Source organism: Engraulis encrasicolus, chromosome 12, assembly GCF_034702125.1.
Source record: "Engraulis encrasicolus isolate BLACKSEA-1 chromosome 12, IST_EnEncr_1.0, whole genome shotgun sequence".
Classification (NCBI taxonomy): Eukaryota; Metazoa; Chordata; class Actinopteri; order Clupeiformes; family Engraulidae; genus Engraulis; species Engraulis encrasicolus.
In genome coordinates, this window is record NC_085868.1 from 40749142 (window position 1) to 40773144 (window position 24003).

Consider the following 24003-nt stretch of genomic DNA (forward strand, 5'->3'; position numbering starts at 1 on the left):
GGAACAGCTATCTGTATTAGCATAAAATATCACCAGAGGTGGCAGTAGTCTCTGTGGTGTTGTTTACGTTCACAACTGAAGCAGAAGCCCGCCTATTCGTAGAAGAAGAGGAAGCGGAAGTATGCTGGAGGTTTAAATCGGCCCGCCTGAGTGAGCGACAGAAGGGATGCTGTAGCTCTTACGTGCGTGAGGAATCTGAAGCTGAACTCTTGAAATGGCTTTTAAAATGGAAAGGTGAGAAGGCATTTCTGTATATTGTCGATATGTATTCACTAAATACGTGATCAGCGTTGCATCGAGTATTTGCAACAAATTTGCAACAAATACTTGATCATGGGCTACCTGTCAGCATTGAGGCTACTCATGGTCTACACAGCCCAAGCCATCCAATTCAAATGTTAGGGGACTTTTTCCAACATGTATAACAAAATACGCATATCAAGGGCTGTAAATAGCAACATGAGTTGTACATGTACTTCTGGAAAGCAAAATCTTCAGTTATAATTGCACTGAATTTCAATGGAATTGGCGTTTGCGCGCTCAATTTTGCCAGACCCAAATCATAGCCAACTAACTTGAATCCGGTCATGTTGGGTCATCGCTGATTTCTGTATTTTATTACATGTGTTTTCATTCTATATCTGTATGCAGTTATTGGAAAGCGTGCGTTCAGTATAATTTATAAAAAACAACAATTGTGTTTTGGCCTTTTTAAGGCACTATCGGTTTGGTCATCATGAGCTAAACAGCTGGCTTGCTAACAACATTATGGCGGGCACCTCGGTTTTACGTAAGCGCTTGTCTATACTAAAGTAATCGCATAGCTTATGGAATAAAGATTGTATCTTGCACAAGTATATTATTTGTAAGTATTGTGTTTCATCTAACGTTTTGCCAGTACAAGTAAGTTGTCAACTGGCGGGAAGTCTACGTGGTGTAAGCTTGCAGCGACATAGTTCGCCATGTATACATACTTTTTGGTCTGTGTTCTCTTACTTTTCCTCTGTACAATTTACTTCTGTCAACCGGTCAGTTTGACCCACGTATTGTTATACTGCCAAAATGAACGTTCATTGTTGTATTGATTATCGTGCGGTAAAATGTTTTATTTGGCGGTTCATCATAGGCGCCACATGCTGCGAATTCCGTATTGGTACCAAATGCGCGTGTAATGGCACATTGATCTTTTAAGGCACTTGGCGCAAACCTTATCTCACACAAAATCAATTTATATTTAATATTGCATGTGCATCTGATATGTTATTACTGTGCTATAGGACCCTACAGGAGATCCCTTGCTTGAACGACCATTTGGAGGGATCCCTGCTAGCATCACAAAGCGGTAGCACTAAGCGGCTGAAAAGGAGCGCATGTCTCGATGCCGAGAACACTCCACAGGAGCTCATCCAGAACTGGTCGCCACCGCACAAACACCCACGAGTTGCCGCCGACAAGGGGAAAGAAAACGACGAGAACGTGTTTGTTTTGGCGAGGAGGCCACGGAAGAGGAGAGACTCGTTAGGTGGGTGTTTGGTTTGGTTTTGTCGAAATCAGATTATTTGTTATGTAAATGCAGCAATGCCAATAGTGATTATGTGAAAAGTGGCCATTTGGTACAATCACCCACTCATCAGAATTGCAGGAACTATTCTTGTTACTACCCTACTGCTTGTCAGTTCTCCAGAACTAGTTTCTGAGCCTGTGACTAGTTCCCATAGAAGTGGAGTCCACGATGTTCATCGTGTGAGTCTCATGGAGAAATGGGGAACATTAAGTAAATATGGATCTAGTCTTACTGGTGTTTGGTTTGGAGAGTACCGGTAATCATATTTGGGACACTCGTACTACAGGTGCGTGCTGGAACCGACTGCCTGATGAGCTGTTACTGCGTATCCTGTCCTGCCTCTCCCTGAAGGACCTGCTCCGAACCTCCAGAGTCTGCAAGCGCTGGCACCAGCTCTCGTGAGTCAAGCCTACCACCATTTCAGTTGTTGTCGATGTGCAATCCCAGCTGGTGTCGGATAGATACTGTATGTGGGTTAGTGACACACTGAAGAAGTTCAAATTAAATCGTTAATTTGCTTTTTTTTGTTGAAAGTCACTTTGAAAAGTGTCCTGTGTCTCTACCCAGTTTTCTTTTTGAGTGTCAGGTACCCTTGCCCTGTGCTCACATACCAGGGAGAGTGACAGACCAAGCCACTAACATCCTCCATTGTTTTTTTATGACTGGGTTCCATGTGCTCATGGTTTCCATTGGTGTGTCAGACAGTATATGATCATGTGTTGTGTTCCTGTACTGATGCACACAACGTGTCATACCTCGGCTCCAGGTTTGATGAATCGCTGTGGCACAGTGTGGATCTGGAGGCGAAAGTTCGACTGGGGAACGCGGTTGGCCAGGCACTGTCTGCCGGCGCTCAGAGACTCAGATGCCCACACACCTCCATTGGAGAGCCACATTTCAGCCACAAAGAGTAAGCTCATGAGATCATTTGTCTGGTATTACATGACGCGTGCATTTACCGTGCATAAAGTATAAAACAGTGATGCCCAAAATGCTGGGGCCCATTGGTGGGTTGTGAAGGTATTCCAAGTGGGCTCTGAATTTTTTTTTCTTAAAGGCTAAATAATATCTGTTGCTGTGTTGTTGACTATTTGAGTTTTATTGTCCATTGGGCCAGAGGTGAGCCCAATGAAGTTGGAAAAGGTTGGGAACCCCTGGTATAAAACGCATCCAGCGAAAGTTACTTCTTTCAAGCTGGGCTGTGAAAGTGAGATTGTCTCCTACTGTGGATGGGAGCCTGTCGATGGGCCTACTCACTCTTAGCTGGAAAAAATCCTCAACTACATTTTTACAATATTGCTGTGACCTTAATGAGTCTTCACAGATTAATATTTGTTTGTTTTCATTTTGCTAATTGAGGCTCTGCATGAAGGGGGAAATCTACCCAATATGCACATAGTATTTTTCCGCTGCTTTTCATAGTGCTCACAGAGTCCCGTTTTTCTTCTTGTCCGTATAGAACGCTGCGAGTTCAACACTTGGACCTTTCAGGCTGCATAGTCCCCCCGGAGATCATCCATGACATCACGTCCCGCTGTACCAAACTACAGAACCTGAGTCTGGAAGGACTCACACTCTCAGATGGCATTATACAGTACGTACAGATCCATCAGAATCTATAAACCTCATTTCATGTTGTTAAATCTTACACAGTACATGCCGTTCCTAAGCATGTGCATCTATAGTATATACCCTCTACTTCTGTGTTAATTTCTGTGCCTTTTTGTGAAGAGACAACATTCACCAGCTTTGTCATGTTTGTTAGGCAGTATTTGTATTTTGTATGTTTTGGAATGTTGAATTGGTATATTTTATGGCGAGACGAGTAATTGAATATTAATATAACAATTTTATGTTAGTATTTTATTATAAGTAGTAGTTTGAATACACCACACTCTCCCGTGTTGAACCTCCAGTTGAATACAATGTAGAAGGAAGAGGTGGATTGCACTGAGTTCTTCTTTTCATTGTAATTCTTTTAAAATAAACATGTAGCGGTAGGAAAAAAATCCCCGACAAACAGGCTGTTGCCTTCATCAGTGTCTCCAGACGTTTGAAGGAAGCCGTTTTGCATTTTGGTTCATGTCTCATTAGGGCAAAGGCAGCCATCATGCTACAACAACTCAACTCCACAGAGCTAGAGTACCAACCCTCGTGATGGTCCAAGGAATCCTTTGATGGTGATGGTGTGTTCATTTCTGCCTTTCAGGTCGTTAGCACAGAATCCACAACTGGTACGCCTCAACTTGAGCGGATGTTCAGGATTCTCTCCGAACCCCCTGGCCGAGATGCTCAAATCCTGCACAAGGTAAACTAATGAGAAATCAGAGGGTGCTCTCAGCATTGAGACATGTGCTCCATAGAAATCGGGCAGCTCCATACATGAGAAATCGGACATCTTTTCCAGATTAAAAAAAAAAATGTTGCAGTGGGCCTATTGCTCTTCAGATTAAGTTTCAACACTATAGCAGCAGCCTTTTAGTTCAGATGGGATTGCTGGCCATTTGACGTGCTGTTTTCTGTAAATTTCAACCACCATCACACCAATTTTGCTATGACATTGCTTAGTCGTTAAAACTTAATCATTACTAGTTGAGAAGGATACAGCTGAGAAGGGGCGGTGCTTAGTTGCCATTGGGGGCCATTAGTCTATTTTATTATTTTCATACTAAGGGAGGCGTTGGCAGGCTTATGGTGATATCAAGGGGGCATTGGCAGACTTATGATGAGGTCAAGGGGGCGTTTGTTCAAAAAAGGTGGAGAACCACTGACCTAGAGGGTGCCGCAACAATTTCATCTTGTGATCTAGTAGGGTGTTTGCAAGAACTCAGTAATTACAGTTTTTTGAAGAGTTGGGTATGAGGATTGACCGCACAGAGGATGTTGGTTATAGAGTTTCCACTGGTCATGGAATTCCTGTAACATCACAAAAAAAATTCCAGCCAATGCCTTTGACCATGTTGAATACAGTCATGGAATATCATGGAATTTTGTTAACATTATATAGCACAATATACAGTGTATCCTTGTTTTTTGGGTCTCAAGCACTTCCTGTTCTAAAAGGTGAAACATTCCAGCATGCAAAATCTTCAAAAAGCTTCTCCTTTCAGACAAACGTGCCTGGTTAATGCCAGTTCCAAGAGTTGGCTGAAAATTGCCATTCATAAAGTCTGCTATCACAAGTTGATGACCAGAGCTCAAAAAAAAAAAAGGTCCACTCAAGGATGTTGGGCATTTCCTTTTTTATGGGAAGGTCATGGGAATTCTGTTTTATGATCAAGGAAAGTTGTGGAATTTTGAGTGAGCTTCTTCTCCCATTTCCCCCTGCTTCATCCACAGGCTGAACGAGTTGAACATTTCCTGGTGTGATTTCACTCGTGACCATGTGAGGGTAGTAGTGAACAACGTTACTCCCACAATCACCCAGCTCAACCTCAGCGGCTACCGACAGAACACCTACTTCGACGGTAATCTTGCGCAGTTTAATCAGCTGGGATGGGATGAAGTTTTTGCTTGTGTGTTTGAACAGAACTTCAGCAGTTGGATTGGGGTCAATGGGGAGGGAGAGGAGAGGCATTGGCGCCTCTGCTGTTTTTGCAACTGGCTTTGCACTGAATTATTAAATGTATTAAATCAATATGGTGTGATTAATTTCATTATGATGGGTGCCGTGTGTAGGCAAAGAAATATTCACCACAACATGCAAAATGTGTGTTCTTGTTGGCAGTATATATATAGCTACTGGTATTTGAATTAATTTTGCTTAGCTAGTAGCCTATATATCCTATTTAAAAGTCATCATCCAATAATTTGATTTCTTGCAAAATATCATATACTTGTACTTCTCGAGAACTCCAGTTCCGTTCGGAGCGCTGCCCGATTAATGGCAACAGATTGACTATGCTGTGGATTTACATGCTACATGCAAACTCTGCATCAAACCTCACTAAACATGCATGACTTTTAACGGGTTCATTTTCATTTTACACCAGAATTTGCCTCATTCTGCATTCACTCTGTGATTTTTAGTGGACCCCGTTAAAAAAAATCATACAAATTTATAATGTTACAGTATACGTGAATGCAGGAAGCATGAATCAGCACTGGTGTGTATTAAGTGTGTTCTCATGTGACTTGACAGACATACGGTGCCTGGTGGTCCGGTGTCCCAACCTCGTCAGCCTGGACCTCAGGTATGCAACACATTTCAGTTATAACAAAATGAGAATCGCATTGTTTTCAGCTGTATGTGTTTGTTATTAGGAATATGCTTCTCAAGAGTTTGTAGTGCATGTAAGACCGTTATAATCTGAGAGCCGAGGCATCCAGGAAGGAAATTAGTCAAGTCAATTGTACTTATTGTCAAAAATCTATTTAAGGGTTGGCATAAACATTTGAAATTGCATCTGACCAGTCCCTAATGTGCAGTTAGACTAAACATGCATAAGACATTGACGTTTAAAAAAACACACACACACACACACACACAATGTGTAGTAAAAAACTAACATACCGGTACATACATTTACATACTTTCTTTGATACATTCACTTAGCACACACACACACACACACGTTTACTATTTATTTATTTATTTTTAATAGGCAAATGAAACTAGAAAGCTGATGAAAGGCATTGGGCAATAATTCACTTTTTTCAGAATGTATTGTACAACACAAAATGCATGTCTAGGTGGGCATTATAAAATCTCTTCTAATGTGTATTTTGCGCCGTGTGTGTTGCAGTGACAGCGTGCTCCTGACGGTGGACACATTCCCGTTGCTGCAGCAGTTATCCTCTCTCAGAGCCCTGGGCCTCAGCCGCTGCTACCAGATCCTCCCTGCCGCCCTCCTGTGAGTACACAGTCACACAAGTTATACCATCTCTTTTTCTCTCTCGCGCTCGCGCTCGCGCACAAAGTTGACGGAGTGAGCAGGGAGAAATAGACATGTTTCAAATTTGATTAGGCCTTTATGCTACAATTTGGACCAGATTCACTATTCTGCTGGTGATCCATGGCAAGATGTGCGATGCCACGTGTGTCAATTCAGCGCGTAATGCTTTGCAACTTTTTAAAAACTGTATGAATGTGCCTTTGTGCATTGATAAATTAATGTGGGACTACGTCCTAGGTGTGCGTATAGGGAGTTAATCAACAGCCCATTTAGCGCATCACAATAGGAGATTCCAAACTGCTGGGTATGAAGTGAAAGCGAAAGCCCATTGGGAAACTCCAACTCCCATTGTCATTGTGACACAGCACTCCACAGCACACAAGTGAACACTGCACACAACGAAATTGCATTTATGCCTCACCCGTGCAAGGGGGCAGCCCTCAGTGGCGCCCCATGGGGAGCAGTGCAGTGGGACGGTACCATGCTCAGGGTACCTCAGCCATGGAGGAGGATGGGGGAGAGCACTGGTTGATTACTCCCCCCACCAACCTGGCGGGTCGGGAGTCGAACCGGCAACCTCTGGGATGCAAGTCTGACGCCCTAACCGCTCACCCATGACTGCCCAATGAATCGCCTGTTAAACGAGCCTAAATGTGAGACTGGATGTGTAATTTAGTCTGGCCCCGATGAACGATACATCCGAAGATTGTTGATGAGAACAACCTGTTGTTTTTCAAACCGTGCCTGTGCCTATAGGCCGGCGCTCTGACCAATCAGCGATTTCCCAACATTCCCTTGATTTCCCAACGTTGCGACAAAAATACTGAATCAAACCAAGATATCGCAAAACACGCCCACTCAATGCAAAAGCGTGTGCTCAAGTTGGGTCCCCTAAGGGGGCGTTGTCCCCTCATTCTTCCTCTCTTTTTGAGGTGTTTGCGCAAGACGTGCGCTACCGCCATCTACAGCGCTAAGGGGACTTCATTGATTCTCAACCTCAGGACTCCGAAGGTCTCCTAACCGAAGGTCTCCTAAAGGGGCGTTCACCCGACATAAAGTGGATACCGGAAAAACAAAATGACGCTTCTTGTTGGATCCATCTTCTTTGGTTGCGAACTTCGTCGTCACTCCCTCAAAACCCAGCCCGCTTTGATTCAAAACAAATCTCTGCGTTGTGATTGGTCTGCCAGACTCAGGGCAATGTGTTCAAAATGTTCGACCGATCCGAGGCTAGACCACTCGCAGCCGAAAAATTTCGCAGTCCAGCGAGTGGCGCTGGTTTACTAAGCTAGGATATGAACACTAGTTATACCACATGGATATGAACACTAGTTATACAACATGGATAGGGACACATTAGGGCCAAATTTTCTCTGCCGGTTAACTGACCTGCCCCCGGTGCGGCGTTGCATGGAAGGTCGACGTTGTTTGTAATGTGTGCCTGTGCGTGGGTGCGCTGGCAAAGCAATTGTTTTTCTCCCCAAAACAAAACCCTTGCTCCTCCACAAGTAGGCTAGTGGACAATGATTGGGGAAAATGTATAATACAAAGGGCATGATCTAACATTGTGTTACAGGAGCCTAACCATTCTAAAATGGGGGCATAACTTGTTTCACAGGCAGAGAAAGACGCACGACAGGACAGGGTATCATAAATGGCAGTTTTAGAATTTTTGGTTAACCACCGGTTAATGAAGCTCGGTAGTCGGTTAAGATTTTTAAACAATTTCGCCATCCCTACTTGAAGGCATCAATTCAGTTATACCACATGGATATGAACACTAGTTACTATACCACATGGATATGAACACTAGTTACACCACATGGATATGAACACTAGTTACTATACCACATGGATATGAACACTAGTTGGTTAACTCTAACACTCTTACATGGCAGATAAACGATTATCGATATGAAGTGTATTTCTATGCTCTCTAGGAAGTTTGAGCCGATTCCACAGCTAGAAACTCATTCATCCGTGTCTCTCTCCTCAGGTACTTTGAGCAGTTTTCTCGGCTGGAGACGCTGGAGGTGTTCGGCCTGTTGCCGGACCCCAACGACCTGTCAGGCCTAGTCAAGGAGCTGCCCCACCTGCGCATCAACACTCAGCGTTTCACCACCATCGCCAGGCCCTCCCCCTCGGCACGCAGCCACAACCCCCCAGCTATGTGGGGACTCACCTGCCGCCTAGTCTACAGGCCTTAGGACCATGCGGAGTGGTGGGGAGCATCAGTATGACATCATGATGGAATGGAGTTATGACGTCTGTGGTGTTGGTGAAGAGGAGGGAGGCAGTGTTGCTCCTTTGAATATGGACCAAATTGGATTTTTGAAATCCCACCAAGTTAAAAGGTTTGCAGCAGGAACTAAAAAGGAATGTACTCCTTTTTGTTTTTTGTTTCCCCTTATCAATGGTACCAAAATTCAGTATTGATCAGGCAATATTTTTACAGCAGCTTTTAAAGAGTTTTCTAACATGTTTTTATTCTGGTCAAACCATGGTTGTTTTAAAAAAAAAAAAAAGATAAATGTTGGTTTTAAGAGTCAAAATTTCCCAAAGTTGTTACTGTAATGTTTTCACAACGGAAAAGCCACGGTCCTGTTAAACTTGAAATTTGAAAATTGTCTTGTTGTCTGACAATCTAAGACTGTCTAAGACGGTGGAAATGTTCTGCGGCTTGTTTTAGAAAATCAAAACTGCCTTGAATTTGTAGTAATCTACTGATGTGAAAGTGCTCGCTGCACGAAAATAAAAACACTGAAGCATTCTACACTAGGAAGTCACTCTAGAGTGAGGCCATTGAGTTAAATTTCCTCTTTTTGAACAGAATGAAGGAAGCAAACTTTCTACTGCTCCTATTTGCTTTGAACAGCCAAGTGTGCATTTTGTACAGCATGGCCTCAGCTGTCAAATGTCAGTATGTAATAGAATGTAAATTTGGGCATGCCTGAATGATCAGCTATGCCCATGTAGGTAGCTGAACAATGCATTGTCAAAATTATGTACTTGTGTACATGATGGTTAGATATGTTAATTTTATAAGAACGTTATTGTATTTTTGATGGCTTCATCAATTTGTTCGTCCCATTGTAAATAAATGTTTTCTACTTCTGTATGTGCGGTTTGTGGTCAATAAGAATACAAGCACAATTGACTTAATATAATCCCTTTTAATACACAATGTAACAATTTCAGTATACAAACATGTTTCTCTTCTTGCATCATATACACCAAGTGTCTCAAAGTCCCCAGGAATCAAAAAAGCAAAGCTCAAGGTGTGAAATCAGGTGAAAAAGAAATCTATTTCAAATGGATTCATTCAAATCATCGATTATGACAAGGTTTTGCTGGAAAACAGAAGCTGGAGTAGGCAAAACAGAAGTATTGATTTAAAATAAACCATGTATCATTCATTGGCACAAGTGGAAGAATGGGGAGGAGGACTTGTTAAAAACATCCCCGTGTCCATCCAAACCAAATAAAAATCTTATTTGAAAACACTTATCTTTCTACACAATGCTTTGTCACCATAAAGTAAACCTGGCTTCAGTAGTAATAAGTGATTTGAGCAAAATCATGTAGCCTTTTATTTGGCACTAAAAGGTCATTCCCAAGTCACTAGCACATGCATCGTCATTGACGAGTGACCTGAGTTACAGACACACTTTGGCCAGAACAGAGGAGGGGGGGGAAAGTGCATCACCCAAAACGGAAGTCGTCCGCAACATAGGGTGCAAGTCAACCTAGTTCCTCCCTATCTATCTTGACTTCTTATCTACTTTGTAGGTCACAATGTAAAATGGCGATTGGCAGCCTAGTCAATTCCTAGCTGGCTAGCAACCAATAGTGTTGGGTTAATGCACTCCTGGAGATTCCATATTCTGATTCCATATTCTGATTCCAATGGCGTACTGACATTCAGTGGAAGAAAGGCAACTCTTGGATGGGGTGAAGGAAGGGGGAGATTACCGTTCCCTTCAATATCCCTGTAACAGTCCTTACAAATGCAGCTTGACACAGTGGGCAGGAGGAAAGGAAGAAAAAAAACACCCCAGCGTGATTAAAAACAAAATTTGTAAAAGCTTCATACGCCAGCACACAAGCACACGCGAAAAAAGAGGAGTCAAAAACTGGTGATCCAGGTTTTTTTCTTCTAAAATGCAAAAACCATTGAGTGGCAAGGTTGAAAGAGGAGAAGCAAATACTTCATTGTAGTTAATGGTCTTCTTCCAGCCCGTAGGCCCTTTCCATGGTGCTTCTTTCCCAGTGGGAAAAGCTGGGGCCTATACTACAAAGCTGTTTCGCCAAGCTCTTCTATTAGATGATTTACCTCTCTTAACTTAACCTGGTTTACTCATGAACCAGCTTTGAAGTACAGGTCCAAGCAAGGTTAGTGAGGCAGGTTTTTTTTTCTGGTGTTGATGTGCTTTAGTCATCGAGGAGGACGGTCTTCAGCTGATCGTCCTCGCTCAGGCTGATGGTGGCGATGGCTCCGTCGTTGAATTCGAAGGACGTCCCTCCGTCCACCACCATGCAGGCGTCCCAGCAACGCGAACGCACGCACACCCTGGGGACACACCCAATGGACAATTGAGTCACAAGTTTACTTTTCATGTTCAAACTCTGAACATCATTTGAAGAGTTCAGATGCAAACCCCCCTAAGTGCCTTTTCAGAAAATAATCTTAATTCATTTTCATTCACTACTAAGCCATCAAAATTGCATATTTTTCTATGTATTTATGTAATATAACTATTTATATGTATTATCAAGTACATGAATGTAAACCAAACCAACAACTGGGTTCTCTAAAAATATAGAATTGCAGGTCTTCAGAAATGGAGTTAGAGGGTTTTGTATCGGAACTCTTCATTTCTTGTCAGTAAAATTCTGCTACTAATGGCAGAAAGTTCATCTATATGAAATGAAATGTTCTAAATACCACAGAAAAGTTTCTACATCTAGGCATACCCATCAAAAACCTTGACTGTGCTTTGTACATTATTCACTTCTGTCCTGGCCTCTGTCAAATTGTTGAGCACATTCAGCTCCTAATTTGGACGAAGTGCGCTATACAGACTATTATTAGTAGTGGTATTGCGATTACAATTATTACTGTACTACTACTTATTGTAGTAGGGGTTGTGTGCATTTAATTTCTATCCTAAAAAAGTATTACAAGGAAGTGTCACCACCACTTTACCGACAACACAGTTGTCAGGCCATATAGGAAACTTTGAAGCCTTTTTTCTCAGTTTGCCAAAATCTGAGTTACTGCGTTGTTGTTTTGTAGGGCAGTATTCTGACCAATCAGCGCTATTCCTACGGTGCTGACCTGTTGGCAAATCCCCTCTGGCGGCTGCTGGAGAAGACTCTGTTGACGATGGGCTCCCTGATGCTGAAGAACAGCTTGCTGTCCTCCGGGTTGAACACCAGGTGCTGGTTATACTCCTCAGTCACTGACGCACAACACAGACAGAAATCAGTCGGGATGATTACGTAGTCATGGTTAGTGTCATACCCATCCAACGGCACCATCAGTCATAAAGAGAACACATAACGGATCAGCTAGACACACGCACACGCACACGCACACACACACACACACACACACACACACACACACACACACACACACACACACACACACACACGCACACGCACACGCACACACACACACACACACGTCCAGTGATACCAATACAGGCATTTTTTTCACGTGTCTCTCTTCTGTGTATCAGTCAAAGATAGCTGATAGAACGGCCAGGCAGACAGACAAAACACACACACACACTTGCATTCTTACAATGATTACTGTAATACATGAACAGTTACAACCTAGCGGCTACATACACAACAGTTTTAGACAACCTGGAAACAGAAAATGTAGTACTATACCCAACCTATCTGTCCTATCCTATACCAACAATGCAATTTACCGGTAATCTCATCGCATCAAATTTGATCAGATCAGATTATGTGAACGATGAATCAAAATGTGCGACCGTCTTAAAGCTTCTGAAACCAGGTTGGTCATTCCTGGTATATTCCTGAAAAATACATTTAACTCACCATTGTCAACAAAATCCTCAGTAATGGGGATGTCCAGGCCTGACTTGGCTTTGCCTGGAAGACAACACCACATTCATAAAAGATCCGACAAAACTGTTCTCAGCTTTCACTTTTAAAGAACTTATTCCCATCATACCTATTTTGAGGACATCCTCAACAGCCTGTGCAGTCAGTTTGTTGATGTTGTAAGACCTGTTAGAAAAAGAAATTAAATCAAAATAAAATCCAATTTATCCAATCCATTTATGCAGATGTCTTTGATTTGAAGTCTATAGTGTGCAATATAGAAACCACAAATAGTGTTCTACATATTGTTGCAAAAATACATATTTGGCCAGTGATGGGCAATAATCTATGTACAGTGCCCTCCATAATTATTGGCACCCCTGGTTGAGATGTGTTAAAAGCCTTAAAATAAATTCAGTGTTTATTGCAGAAGAATACTGTCACACTGAAAATTGTAGGAAAATGTAGCCTTCAACTCAAATGAATTGTAAGAAAATAAAAAAATCCCTGACTAAAAAATAATTATTTTTCATTAAATCACCTGTTCCTCAATTATTGCCACCCTTAACAATTCCCAGGAAATAAATATCATTGAAGCATTTCTGTCATTTCTACAGTAGTTTACAAAGTTTACCAGAGTATGTAGGAACATTTAATTAGTAATTCATCACTTCCTGTTTCCCTGGGGTATAAATATGACGTGACACCGAGGCCATTTCTCTTATCCACTCTTAAACATGGGAAAGACAAAGGAACACAGCATACAAGTGAGGCAGATGTGCGCCGACCTTCACAGGTCAGGCAGAGGCTACAAGAAGATTGCCACTCAACTGCAGCTGCCCATATCCACTGTGAGAGGAATAATTAAGAAGTTCAAAACAACTGGAACAGTGGTAAACAAGCCTGGACGAGGACCCAAGTTTATTTTGCCACCACGCACAGTGAGGAGGATGGTAAGAGAAATCAAAAGATCTCCAAAGCTCACTGTTACAGAATTACAACAAATGGTAGCATCCTGGGGTCACAAAGTCTCCAAATCAACCATCAGGCGCTGTCTACATGCCAACAAGCTGTTTGGGAGGCATGCACGGAGAAAACCTTTCCTCACTCACAATCATAAACGCAAGCGTCTGGAGTTCGCCAAGCGGTATTGGGGCTTCAACTGGGACCGTGTGCTTTGGTCAGATGAGACCAAGATTGAGCTTTTTGGCAACAAACACTCTAAGTGGGTCTGGCGTACCACGAAAGATGCGCATGCTGAAAAGCACCTCATACCCACTGTGAAGTATGGGGGTGGGTCAGTGATGCTGTGGGGCTGTTTCGCTTCCAAAGGCCCTGGGAACCTTGTTAGGGTGCATGGCATCATGAATGCTTTGAAATACCAGGACATTTTAAATCAAAATCTGTTGCCCTCTGCCCGAAAGCTGAAGCTGGGTCGTCACTGGGTCTTTCAGCAAGACAATGACCCTAAACATATGGCCAAATCTACACAGAAATGGTTCACCAGACACAAAATCAAGCTCCTCCCATGGCCATCTCAGTCCCCTGACCTCAACCCCATTGAGAACCTGTGGGGTGAGCTGAAGAGGAGAGTACAGAGGAGAGGACCCAGGTCTCTGGATGATTTAGAGAGATTCTGCAAAGAGGAATGGCTGAAGATCCCTCTTTCTGTCTTTTCCCATGTTGTGAAACATTGTAGGAGAAGATTAGGAGCTGTTTTGTTGGCAAAAGGGGGTTGTACAAAATATTAACACCAGGGGTGCTAATAATTGTGACACACATTATTTGATGTCAAATAATTATTTCTTTATGTGGGATTTTTTCCCCACTGAATAAATGCACTTGTATTGAAGGTTGGATTTTTCTCTTTTTTTCCATTAAGGTCCCATATTATTTAGAAAAAAAAATAAAATAATTGGAAGCTAAAAAACACATCTCAACCAGGGGTGCCAATAATTATGGAGGGCACTGTACATCTTCTGAAAGGGTCACCCCACTGTCTTAACACTGAGCATCACATCAACACTTTCTCCCAAGTTGTACAGTTGAGTTCCAGACACAGTTTGTTTGCAAACTTGAGTTTCTATTGGTTTTGTAGTTTTTCTATAAGTACTCTACATTATTACCGCATGAATAGACCAGGCGCGATGCGATTCCGGCGACAAAGTGCAGCAGCAAGCAATACGAGCGATTGAAGAGACTAGAGTATGTCCGTACAGGCAGAAGGCAAAGCATCCAAACATTCCCATTGGCTGTGGTCACTGACCTCTATACAGTCATTGGCTGTCACGGCTAGTCGCCGAACCGCGTCATAGAAAGTTGAAAGGATTTCAACTTGAAACTGTCGCTCTCGTCGCGCGAAACTCTAGTCTCCAGAATCGCTTTGGTCGCGCGACTCAATACAAAGTCAATTACTTCCCTCGCTGGCCTCGCTCATGTCGCGCTTGATCTATTTGTGCGGTTAGTAGTAGTTTAATACTTTGAGTGCACCTTAAAAAGGGAGGAGTGTACTGTGTATAATGACAACAAAGACTTTGCATTCTTTTCAGCAGCTTTGGATCTGCCTCCAAGACATCTAAGCATCGTTTCAGAGTGTGGGTTTGAATTGCAGCAGCAGTACCAGGCTTTGGATCCGGTGCCAGTGCAGATGCTGAGGCCCGAGCTCTTCTGCTTCTCCCAGGGCCCGTTGTCGATGGAGATCTCGTAGTAGGAGGCCCTATGGAGCGAGAGGGTGAGTTGGGGTTTGAAGGGTAAGCACTTAATCCTGTTGCAGTCCCGACATCCACAGGCGAGGGGCCCGGGCCAAGACCGCAGGGGAGGCACAGTGCAGGGTGGGAGTGAGGGGTGGTGGTGGTGGTGGTGGTGGTGGTGGTGGTGGAGGAGGAGGAGGAGGAGGAGGCAGCGGTGATGGTCACCGAGGGGGAGGTGGCGGACGGGTGTTGGAAGGTTAATGAGAACAACAAACATGCTTAGACACATGACTTGGCCATGAAACGAGAGAAGAGTAAATAAAACACATGACTTTGCAATGACATGACATGACATGAAATAACATTTCAATCGACTCATTTCATGCACTATCAGCGTACTTTGCAATGCAATCACTCTGGTACGTTATTATACCAGTTATTACAAGTTAATGTACAATATTTCTCCAGACAGCCTGTCATCTTTGAGTTCCCAAAACAGACTTGACATCACACAGATAAGGTCAAGAGAAGTATGCTGGATCACACTCAGAGTCAAGTCAAGCATCCTATGTCAGACCAGAGATGGGCAACCTGAACTCAAAGGCTATCCAGGGGTGAGTTTCTCAAAAGAGTTAGCCTGTTAGCAACTTCGGTAGTTGCCAATGGGAAAATGCATTGAAAACAACAAAGTAGCTAATGTAGTAAGCAAGTTTGGTTTTGGGAAACTCACCCCAGTCCAGAGTCACATATTCCAAAAGACCTACTTTTACCCGTCCTACTAGTGCAATCAGGACAGGTAAAACCAGGTCTTTTGGAGTCCTATGTGGCACTGAATTATCATTTCTGAATCCAGGTTGTTCATCACTGGGTCAGACCACACGTCACAGCACTCTTGTTAAGGGGGGAGGTTATGGAGGGCAGATTGTAGAGTGGTTGGCGGAGGATGATGCTCCGCAGATGGTTAGAGATGCTGGTTTCTTCCACAGATGGAGAGGATGGGTTTGGAGAGTTTGTGATGGGGGGCAGAGGGGTAGGTAAGGCGGGCAGTGTGGTGAGGGGGGTACCTGCTGGAGAGAGACTCTCCGATGAACACCTCATTCAGGCCACGGACAGGAAGCAGACGGGGACCCGAGCTATCACTCTTACCTGCCTCAAAGACACACACACACACACACACACACACACACACACACACACACACACACACACACACAGATATCAATACAGGCATTTTTTTCACGTTTTTCTCTTCTGTGTATCAGTCAAAGATAACTGATAGAACGGCCGGGCAGACAGACAAAACACACACACACTTGCATTCTTACAATGATTACTGTAATATATGAACAGTTACAACCTAGCGGCTACATACACAACAGTTTTAGACAACCTGGAAACAGAAAATGTAGTACTATGCCCAACCTATCTGTCCTATCCTATACCAACAATGCAATTTACCGGTAATCTCATCGCATCAAATTTGATCAGATCAGATTATGTGAATGATGAATCAAAATGTGCGAATTGTGAATTTGAAGTGAAAGTGAAAGCCCAACTGCAAAACTCCAACTCCCATTGTCATTGTGACAGAGCACTCCACAGCACACAAGTGTTCACTGCACACAACAAAATTGCATTCATGCCTCACCCGTGCAAGGGGGCAGCCCTAAATGGCGCCCCAAGGGAGCAGTGCGGCAGGACCGGTACCATGCTCAGGGTACCTCAGTCATGGAGGAGGATGGGGGAGAGCAGTGGTTAATTACTCCCCCCCACCAAACTGGCGGGTCGGTAGTCGAACTTTTCCTTTGGGGAACCTTTGGGCTACAAGTCTGACGCCCTAACCGCTTACCCATGACTGACTGGTTGTTGCTGGTTGTTCCACAAAACAATGTAAAGCATTATATTAACCCTTGACGAGGGAAAGGCAGTTTTACAAAAGGACATACATAAACTAAACCTGTATACCAAGCATGTATGCATGCTTACATGTTTACCTGTTGGGTGTTTATATCCGCATATTTGATGTTATATTTATTCCATGGCAGAACAACGTTCCAACCTTGAGGTCTTTCCCAGTCTAAGGGTAAATTCAAAATCTGTGCTAGGCACTGCCTCCTTACCAGTAGCTACCACTCGGAGCCCTGACTAGTAGCTTCCATGTAGAAATCTAGCCGCTAGTAAGTACAAATCAGACGTACTACAGCTCCGTCATTTACATAGCCTTTGAACCGGATTGGTCACTGGGGGCTGCCCCTGATGGCAGTAATGACCAATGGCCATGCAGTTGTCGACCTCCCACAGACTTGTGGGATAGCAAAGTAACCATTGTAGTGGACTCACGGTTGTCGGTCAGGTTGGTGATGCGGTGGGCCTGGTTGTGCTGCTCCAGGCTCAGCTGCTGCTCGTGCAGGTCCACAGGTGTGGGGTTGATGCCCGTGCCCTCCAGATGCAGTCGTATCCGCTGGCGCCACTGCCACCTGGTGGCCAGAGTGGGAAACAGCAGCACCACTCAAATGACATATACACAGTATACGAGGTGGGTGGGGGGAGAGTTCCGAATCGCACAGTGTGTATCGCACAGTGCAGTGTGTATCGCAGTGTGTATCGCACAGTGCACAGTGTGTATCGCACAGTGTGTATCCGCTGGCGCCACTGCCACCTGGTGGCCAGAGTGGGAAACAGCAGCACCACTCAAATGATATATACACAGTATACGAGGTGGGTGGGGGGAGAGTTCCGAATCGCACAGTGTGTATCGCACAGTGCAGTGTGTATCGCAGTGTGTATCGCACAGTGCACAGTGTGTATCGCACAGTGTGTATCCGCTGGCGCCACTGCCACCTGGTGGCCAGAGTGGGAAACAGCAGCACCACTCAAATGATACATACACTGTATACGAGGTGGTGGGTGGGGGGAGGGTTCCGAATCGCAGTGTGTTTATTAATAAGCACAGCATTGGCACTGGCAGTTCTGGGAAGCTGCAAGTCCACATGACACTATGTTTAATATTACAGGGTGAAACCACACTACACCGCAGAGCCAGTGTTGCCAGATTGGGCGGGTGCCCGACCAATTGGGCTACTTTGGATGAGCGTCTGCCATTGGCCATTTGGCGTTTTTTTCCAGCCGTTTTGGGCCCATAGAAGTCAATGTCATTTGTTGAATTTGGGCGGAATTTAGCGCAATTTGGCGGTTTTTGAGAAGCTTTTGGGTGGGATTTGGTCAGACACATCTGGCAACAGAGCAGCACAGCAGCAGGGAAAGGGGATCTACAGACTGAGCAGGCAGGATCGCTCGCTGGGAAACTTTGGCTGGGGCCAAGATTAAGCCATCTGAAAGGGCCCCCACACACCCAATGCACTGCACTGACCCAGTTCTAGGATCCCCTATTTGTCCCTGGGCCCGGGACAAGTGGCCTGCTTGTCCCTCCCTGTTGGCTTCCCTGTGCGGAGGTCACATGTGGATCCAGAGCCAAGTGAGTCACGGAGGAAACTGAGGCCACTATCATAATGTTCACTCATTCACTATTTGGTGGCACTGTGTAGGTAGGGGACAGAACAAAGTAACTTGTGCGCTACATTTTGAACCATGTACCGTTAGTCAATTTGTGAATATTTCGGACATGGGTTTCTTTACAGTAAATGTTAGGTGACTGCAAAGTACTTTTAGTAGATTAGTACAGTTGTTAACATGCACAACTGGGCTGGCGAACCAGACTAACAAGAAAATACTAGTCTGGAATCACTCCAGGGGAGGGGGGGACCTCACGTTGTGACTGTGGGCTGGGCTGGTGCCTGTTGTGGCACTCAGGGAGAGACCAACTCAACAGGCATAAATATTTCTGGCCAGTAGGCAGGTTCATCTAGTTTACTATACTAATGCACAACTGCTTTAGCCCACAAATGTAGGCAGGCTTGTTTTTAAGACAATCATTTAGCCGCCCCCCTAGCCTTACTGTATGACAAGATTCTAGCCCCTTCTTCGTCTTGATGTGCTAGCTAGGCGTCAAACTGTTGTGTGCTACACAGGTGTGGCCCATACATACCTGAACTCTCCTCTCCGCAATTTCTGCAAGGCCTCGGGGAAGGCATGAGTGTAGCGCACTGGTAAACACAGATGACCCTCTGACCTGCATCCATGCACACACACGCACGCACGCACACGCACGCGCACGCACGCACGCACGCACGCACGCACGCACGCACGCACGCACGCACGCACGCACGCACGCACGCACGCACGCACGCACGCACGCACGCACGCACGCACGCACGCACGCACACACACACACACACACACACACACACACACACACACACACACACACACACACACACACACACACACACACAGAGGAATAAGTGAAAGCATAATTCACGGACATAGACTTGAAGGGAGTTAAGAGAGACTCAAATTTCAACTAGACCAGTGATTTTTGTTTGTCCCAGTTCTCGTTTTACTGCTAGAGGGAGAAAAGTCCTTGCATTCCTCACCTTTCAGGATCCGTGTTCACACCAAAAACAGGCTTGTTCTTGTCGTACACCTTACTGGCGACTAGCAGCATGGTTCCATCCCCTGTCACAACACACAACAACAAAACGCAAGTTTTACTCTCACTGGCTTTAAGAGTGAGAAGTTATGCAAAAAGATTTCCATCATTTCAAATGAAGACGATGATAGGCAGACACCTAAATTGCTTATTTCCAAGTTTCTGTAACTCTCCGCCTCCATGTGTGGCTCTGCCTTCCTTAATCTTACACTGGTTTTCATGAAAAGCTTACATGTGACCATGGGCGTTACACTTACACCCCTTTATTAGGTGAAAGGAAATAAAGATGGCTAATAATTTGTATGTTCTTTCCAGTTGAGGTATTGCGCCTTTGGACTTGTTGGTACCTGGTGGGTGCATAGGTTCCAGTAGGTAAACTGGAAGCAAACAAGTAAACTCCAAACGTTTCAGTCACAGTCAGACCATCATCAGTGCAAACATTGAAGTCACGCCCTTATGCAAGTAAGGCCACGTACACCGAAGACAGGTAGTTCAACCAAGCTTGGATTCAGGTTGATGGACAGGTGGATGAAGACATCCTACCAACCATAATAATGCCATGACTGTGTTTTATGCCATCAGTCTAACCATGAAAGCAATGGTACTATTGGCAAGATGTCTCCAGCACACACACACACACACACAAAAACACTAATTCGAGAAATAGTATCTAAGTGATGTCAAACCTCCAGCTGAGATGATGGCGTCTGCCCATTGCACAATCTCTTCGTCGTACTCTCCTCTCTTCACCACGCGCACCTCAATGCCTTCTTTCCTACAGTGACCAGGCAGGATGGACAGAGGTGAAGCAGGTGGTATGAGCGTTAAGACAGTTTACATAAAATATAATGCATAAACAAATGTATGCATATAGAAGTGTGTCTGGTTGTGCACTTACAGAGATTTTGTTTTTCCATCACAACCAGGAAAGAAAACATACTTCATGTAAAAAAAAGCTGCATCCTTCAAATGATACAAGGCAATGCTACCCAAAGTTCCAAGAAGCACTGAAATCATATCAACGTTGCCCTTCCATGAATCTTACCTCAAGTTTTCTACAATGTGCTCGACATTGCTCGTGTGGATGTTGTGTCTTTCCAGGAGTCCACTGTAGCTGGATCCTTTTAGTGCAAGCTACCAAACCCAAATAACCCACATGAGGAATTATCAGCATCTTTTTTTTCACTGCAACGTTTGGTCACTCTGAAGAGAGCATTTCAGGAAACAAGTAATTTACTCCGGTTTCTGAATAAAATGCCCCATGTAGTGCGGTATTGTAAAACTTCCAGAGAATCAATGGGAATATTCAAGCAAGAGCAAACAGCATTCTCTGTCTAATATCCAGTCTGTCTGTTAAATGTACTCATGTATTTGAGTAAAATAAGAAAGTGTTAAGGACAGACAGAAACACCCAAAGTGAAGTGAATGCACAGGAATTTATCAAAACTGTCATTCTTACCAGTTGTTTCAGGTCCTCCTCTGAGAGTCCAGAATACAGGTATCTTTGTTGCTCGAACTCATATCTCGTAGTTTTCGTTACAACTGCAACTTTGGATGGCAAGAAGCCACCATCAGCCGGCGTAGTGACATTGCGTGTGGCGAGCAGCATCATAGTTTTGCCCGACCGAGAGGCTCCACCGAGCAACGCAACCACTGGACGACTAAACCTTGTCAGTCTCCTGAAACTTTGACAACTCATTCTTCCGATGGAAATGTATCCTTCGACTGCAACGATTAAATGTGCTTTGGCAATGTTATCTTACAGTTCCACCACAAACTGTGCAGCACTATGTGTAACTCACATGTTGAATGGCATGTGTCTGGCTAATAGCTATCCAAGCCCCTGTTCTCACAACAAACGCATGTTATCTTTTGTTTACCTTCTCTGTCTAAAACAATACAGATTAATGACAACTACGCTTATCTTGTCGCCAGTAGTTGGATGGCGTGAGTTGTACCTTATGCTAGTTCAATGGAGAAACCTACTGGTTTCAAAACGTAGACACAGCAGACAGTGTGAAGCCGTCAAAAGTCAGGAGCCTGACCCAGAAAATCTCTACAAGTAAATCTTTACACTAACACGCCGCAAGGCAGTTTTCATGATGTTGGGGCTCACACAGAAGAGGTTGACCTGTTGCTCAGAGCTAATGTTAGCTTACATTAAATTCCATGAGCACTGCCTGCCCTCATCTGACGCAGTCAACGTAACTGACACACACCACCTTGCATGTCCTCACATGCCCTCTACCGTTAACATGAGAAATTTAAGCAACGTGTGTGTTTGACACCAAAACAACAAAGCAGTGAGTGATGAAGAAGCACTTGCCGTGCTGCTAGACTGCACATATGGCTATGGCTATGACTGTTCACAGGTGTCAACTCCGCCTACTCTACCCAACTAGAGTGCGTGCTACTTTAGCTGACTAGAACTAGATCATAGTTTTAAACGCAGAACTTACCTCGCATGCTAGCTGAACGGTGTGCGCTAATGCCACCTCGTATTTACGCATAGCTTCACTGCCTATTGTCTGTGGATGTAAAGTTATTACTGCATACGAAACCATACAACTTGAGGCCCTTCCCCGTAAGTAGTTCAACTTTCAGTCGCCCTCAGGAATAGTGGCTGTCCAGTGGAGGCAGGCAGACGATAAACAAGCACTGGGCTTCGCGTTATGTATGTCGCTGCACTTCAGTGTCACGTACAGCTCGTGCGCAGACCAATGACGCACAGGCTTGTGATTGGTCAATACGGGTTGTTGACAAAAACTCCATAGATCGAAAATGTCAAAATCAAATACCGGTAGGCCTACCGGTATGGTGTAGGAATAACTGGACTGTCAAATATATATAGGAATGTCGTTTCAAAACATATAAAACATATTATGAGTGGTGGAGGAGTCAGGAGTGGGACCCTTGACACAAAATATGGAGGATTTGAGGACAAGTGCTGGACAGATCCTGTCAAACCAGTGCAGTCTGGGTGCAGGATGAACACACTGCATTAAAAACAAGTGGAAAGTTTGAGGATTATGTCCTTTTGACCCTACCACGCAGACTGAAGGCACTATGATGGCAAACATCTTGTCTCAAATAGGCAAACTTATTTTATAAAATAAAATGCACTGTAATATCAGTTGGATGCTCCGTTGCTTAAATTATTGAGCTTACAGGGAAAATATTAGCAATATTTTTTTCAGATTTCTACTAAGATCTATTAAACAATTGGGTTATTATTAGGTATACAACTTAGTATGTTTCATTCCAATATAGGAGATGCTTACCAATCAATGAAAGCAAAACTTATTGCCTATGTACAGTGGTGCTCATATGTTTACATACCCCAGCAGAATATACTCTTTATCTGCGATTTCTCACAAAATATGACCGATTACACAAAACCTTTTTTTTTCACTCATTGCTAGTGACTGGCTTAAGATATTTATTAGCAATGTTCTGTGTTTACTCTTTCAAAAGCATGATCACAACCCAAACTACCCAAATGACCCTGTTCAAAAGTTTACATACCCTAGTTTCTGATGCTGAATATGGCCCTGTTTAACATCAAGGACCGCTCTAAATTGTTTGTGGTAGTTGTGGATAAGGCTCTTAAAGCTCTCTGATGACAAAACAGCACATTCTTCCTGGCAGAATGGTTGTTTCCTATAATATCTTTGGGTGTCTTGCTGGAACCTCACATTTGAGGTTTCCCCTGAGTAGCTCAATGATGTTGAGATCAGGAGAGTGAGATGGTCGCTCAAAAACCTTAATTTTATTCTTTTTGAAGCTGATGACGGGTTGATTTGGCTTTCTGTGTCGAAATATTGTCATGTGGGCACTGTTGGAATTTTAATTCAGAAATGCAATATGAGGGGTTTGGTTGGAATCAAGCCATTGGGCAAGGGTATCATTGCATTGCAATGATCATTGCAAGGGAAATTGTTCAGGAGGCATAGGACAACCAAAAAATAACTTCAGGTGAAATATAGGACAACATGAAAAAATGTTTTAAACTGTACAGGAAAGAGGCACTTGAGGAAAGATGGGCTGTTGGGGGTTGCCAGGAGAAAGCCATTACTACAAAAATGCAAACATGTTATTTTGCATATGATACACCAAATAGCATAGTGAGAAGCATCAGAATGCATGTGACAGTCATTTGGAAAAATGAGATCAATATGGAACCTTTTTCAGCCACTATTAACAGTACCATTTGGAGAACAGTCA

The 24003-nt window shown here is 43.9% G+C and overlaps 2 protein-coding genes across 3 annotated transcripts; one reads left to right on the forward strand and one right to left on the reverse strand.

Annotated features, from left to right (window-relative positions):
- The first annotated feature begins 26 nt into the window (after positions 1-26).
- skp2 (S-phase kinase-associated protein 2, E3 ubiquitin protein ligase) lies at positions 27-9577 on the forward strand. Its single transcript, XM_063212205.1, has 10 exons — positions 27-234; positions 1278-1522; positions 1851-1962; positions 2331-2474; positions 3024-3158; positions 3774-3872; positions 4904-5031; positions 5706-5757; positions 6310-6417; positions 8456-9577. Exons 1-10 carry the CDS (start codon positions 215-217, stop codon positions 8664-8666), a joined length of 1254 nt encoding a protein of 417 aa, XP_063068275.1. The 5' UTR covers positions 27-214; the 3' UTR covers positions 8667-9577.
- Positions 8975-22451, reverse strand: nadk2 (NAD kinase 2, mitochondrial). 2 transcript variants are annotated; one of them, XM_063212203.1, is made up of 12 exons: positions 21239-22451; positions 20825-20913; positions 20466-20554; positions 19724-19805; positions 19276-19359; positions 17571-17707; positions 16295-16376; positions 15161-15304; positions 12671-12726; positions 12535-12588; positions 11798-11921; positions 8975-11029 (listed from the first exon to the last, which is right to left on the reverse strand). In XM_063212203.1, the coding sequence occupies exons 1-12, from the start codon at positions 21476-21478 to the stop codon at positions 10891-10893; spliced, it is 1320 nt and encodes a 439-aa protein (XP_063068273.1). In that variant the 5' UTR covers positions 21479-22451; the 3' UTR covers positions 8975-10890. The 2 variants fall into 2 exon arrangements, with proteins under 2 accessions (XP_063068273.1, XP_063068274.1); XM_063212204.1 differs by having other exon boundaries at positions 15161-15256; positions 21239-22450.
- Positions 22452-24003: the final 1552 nt, after the last annotated feature.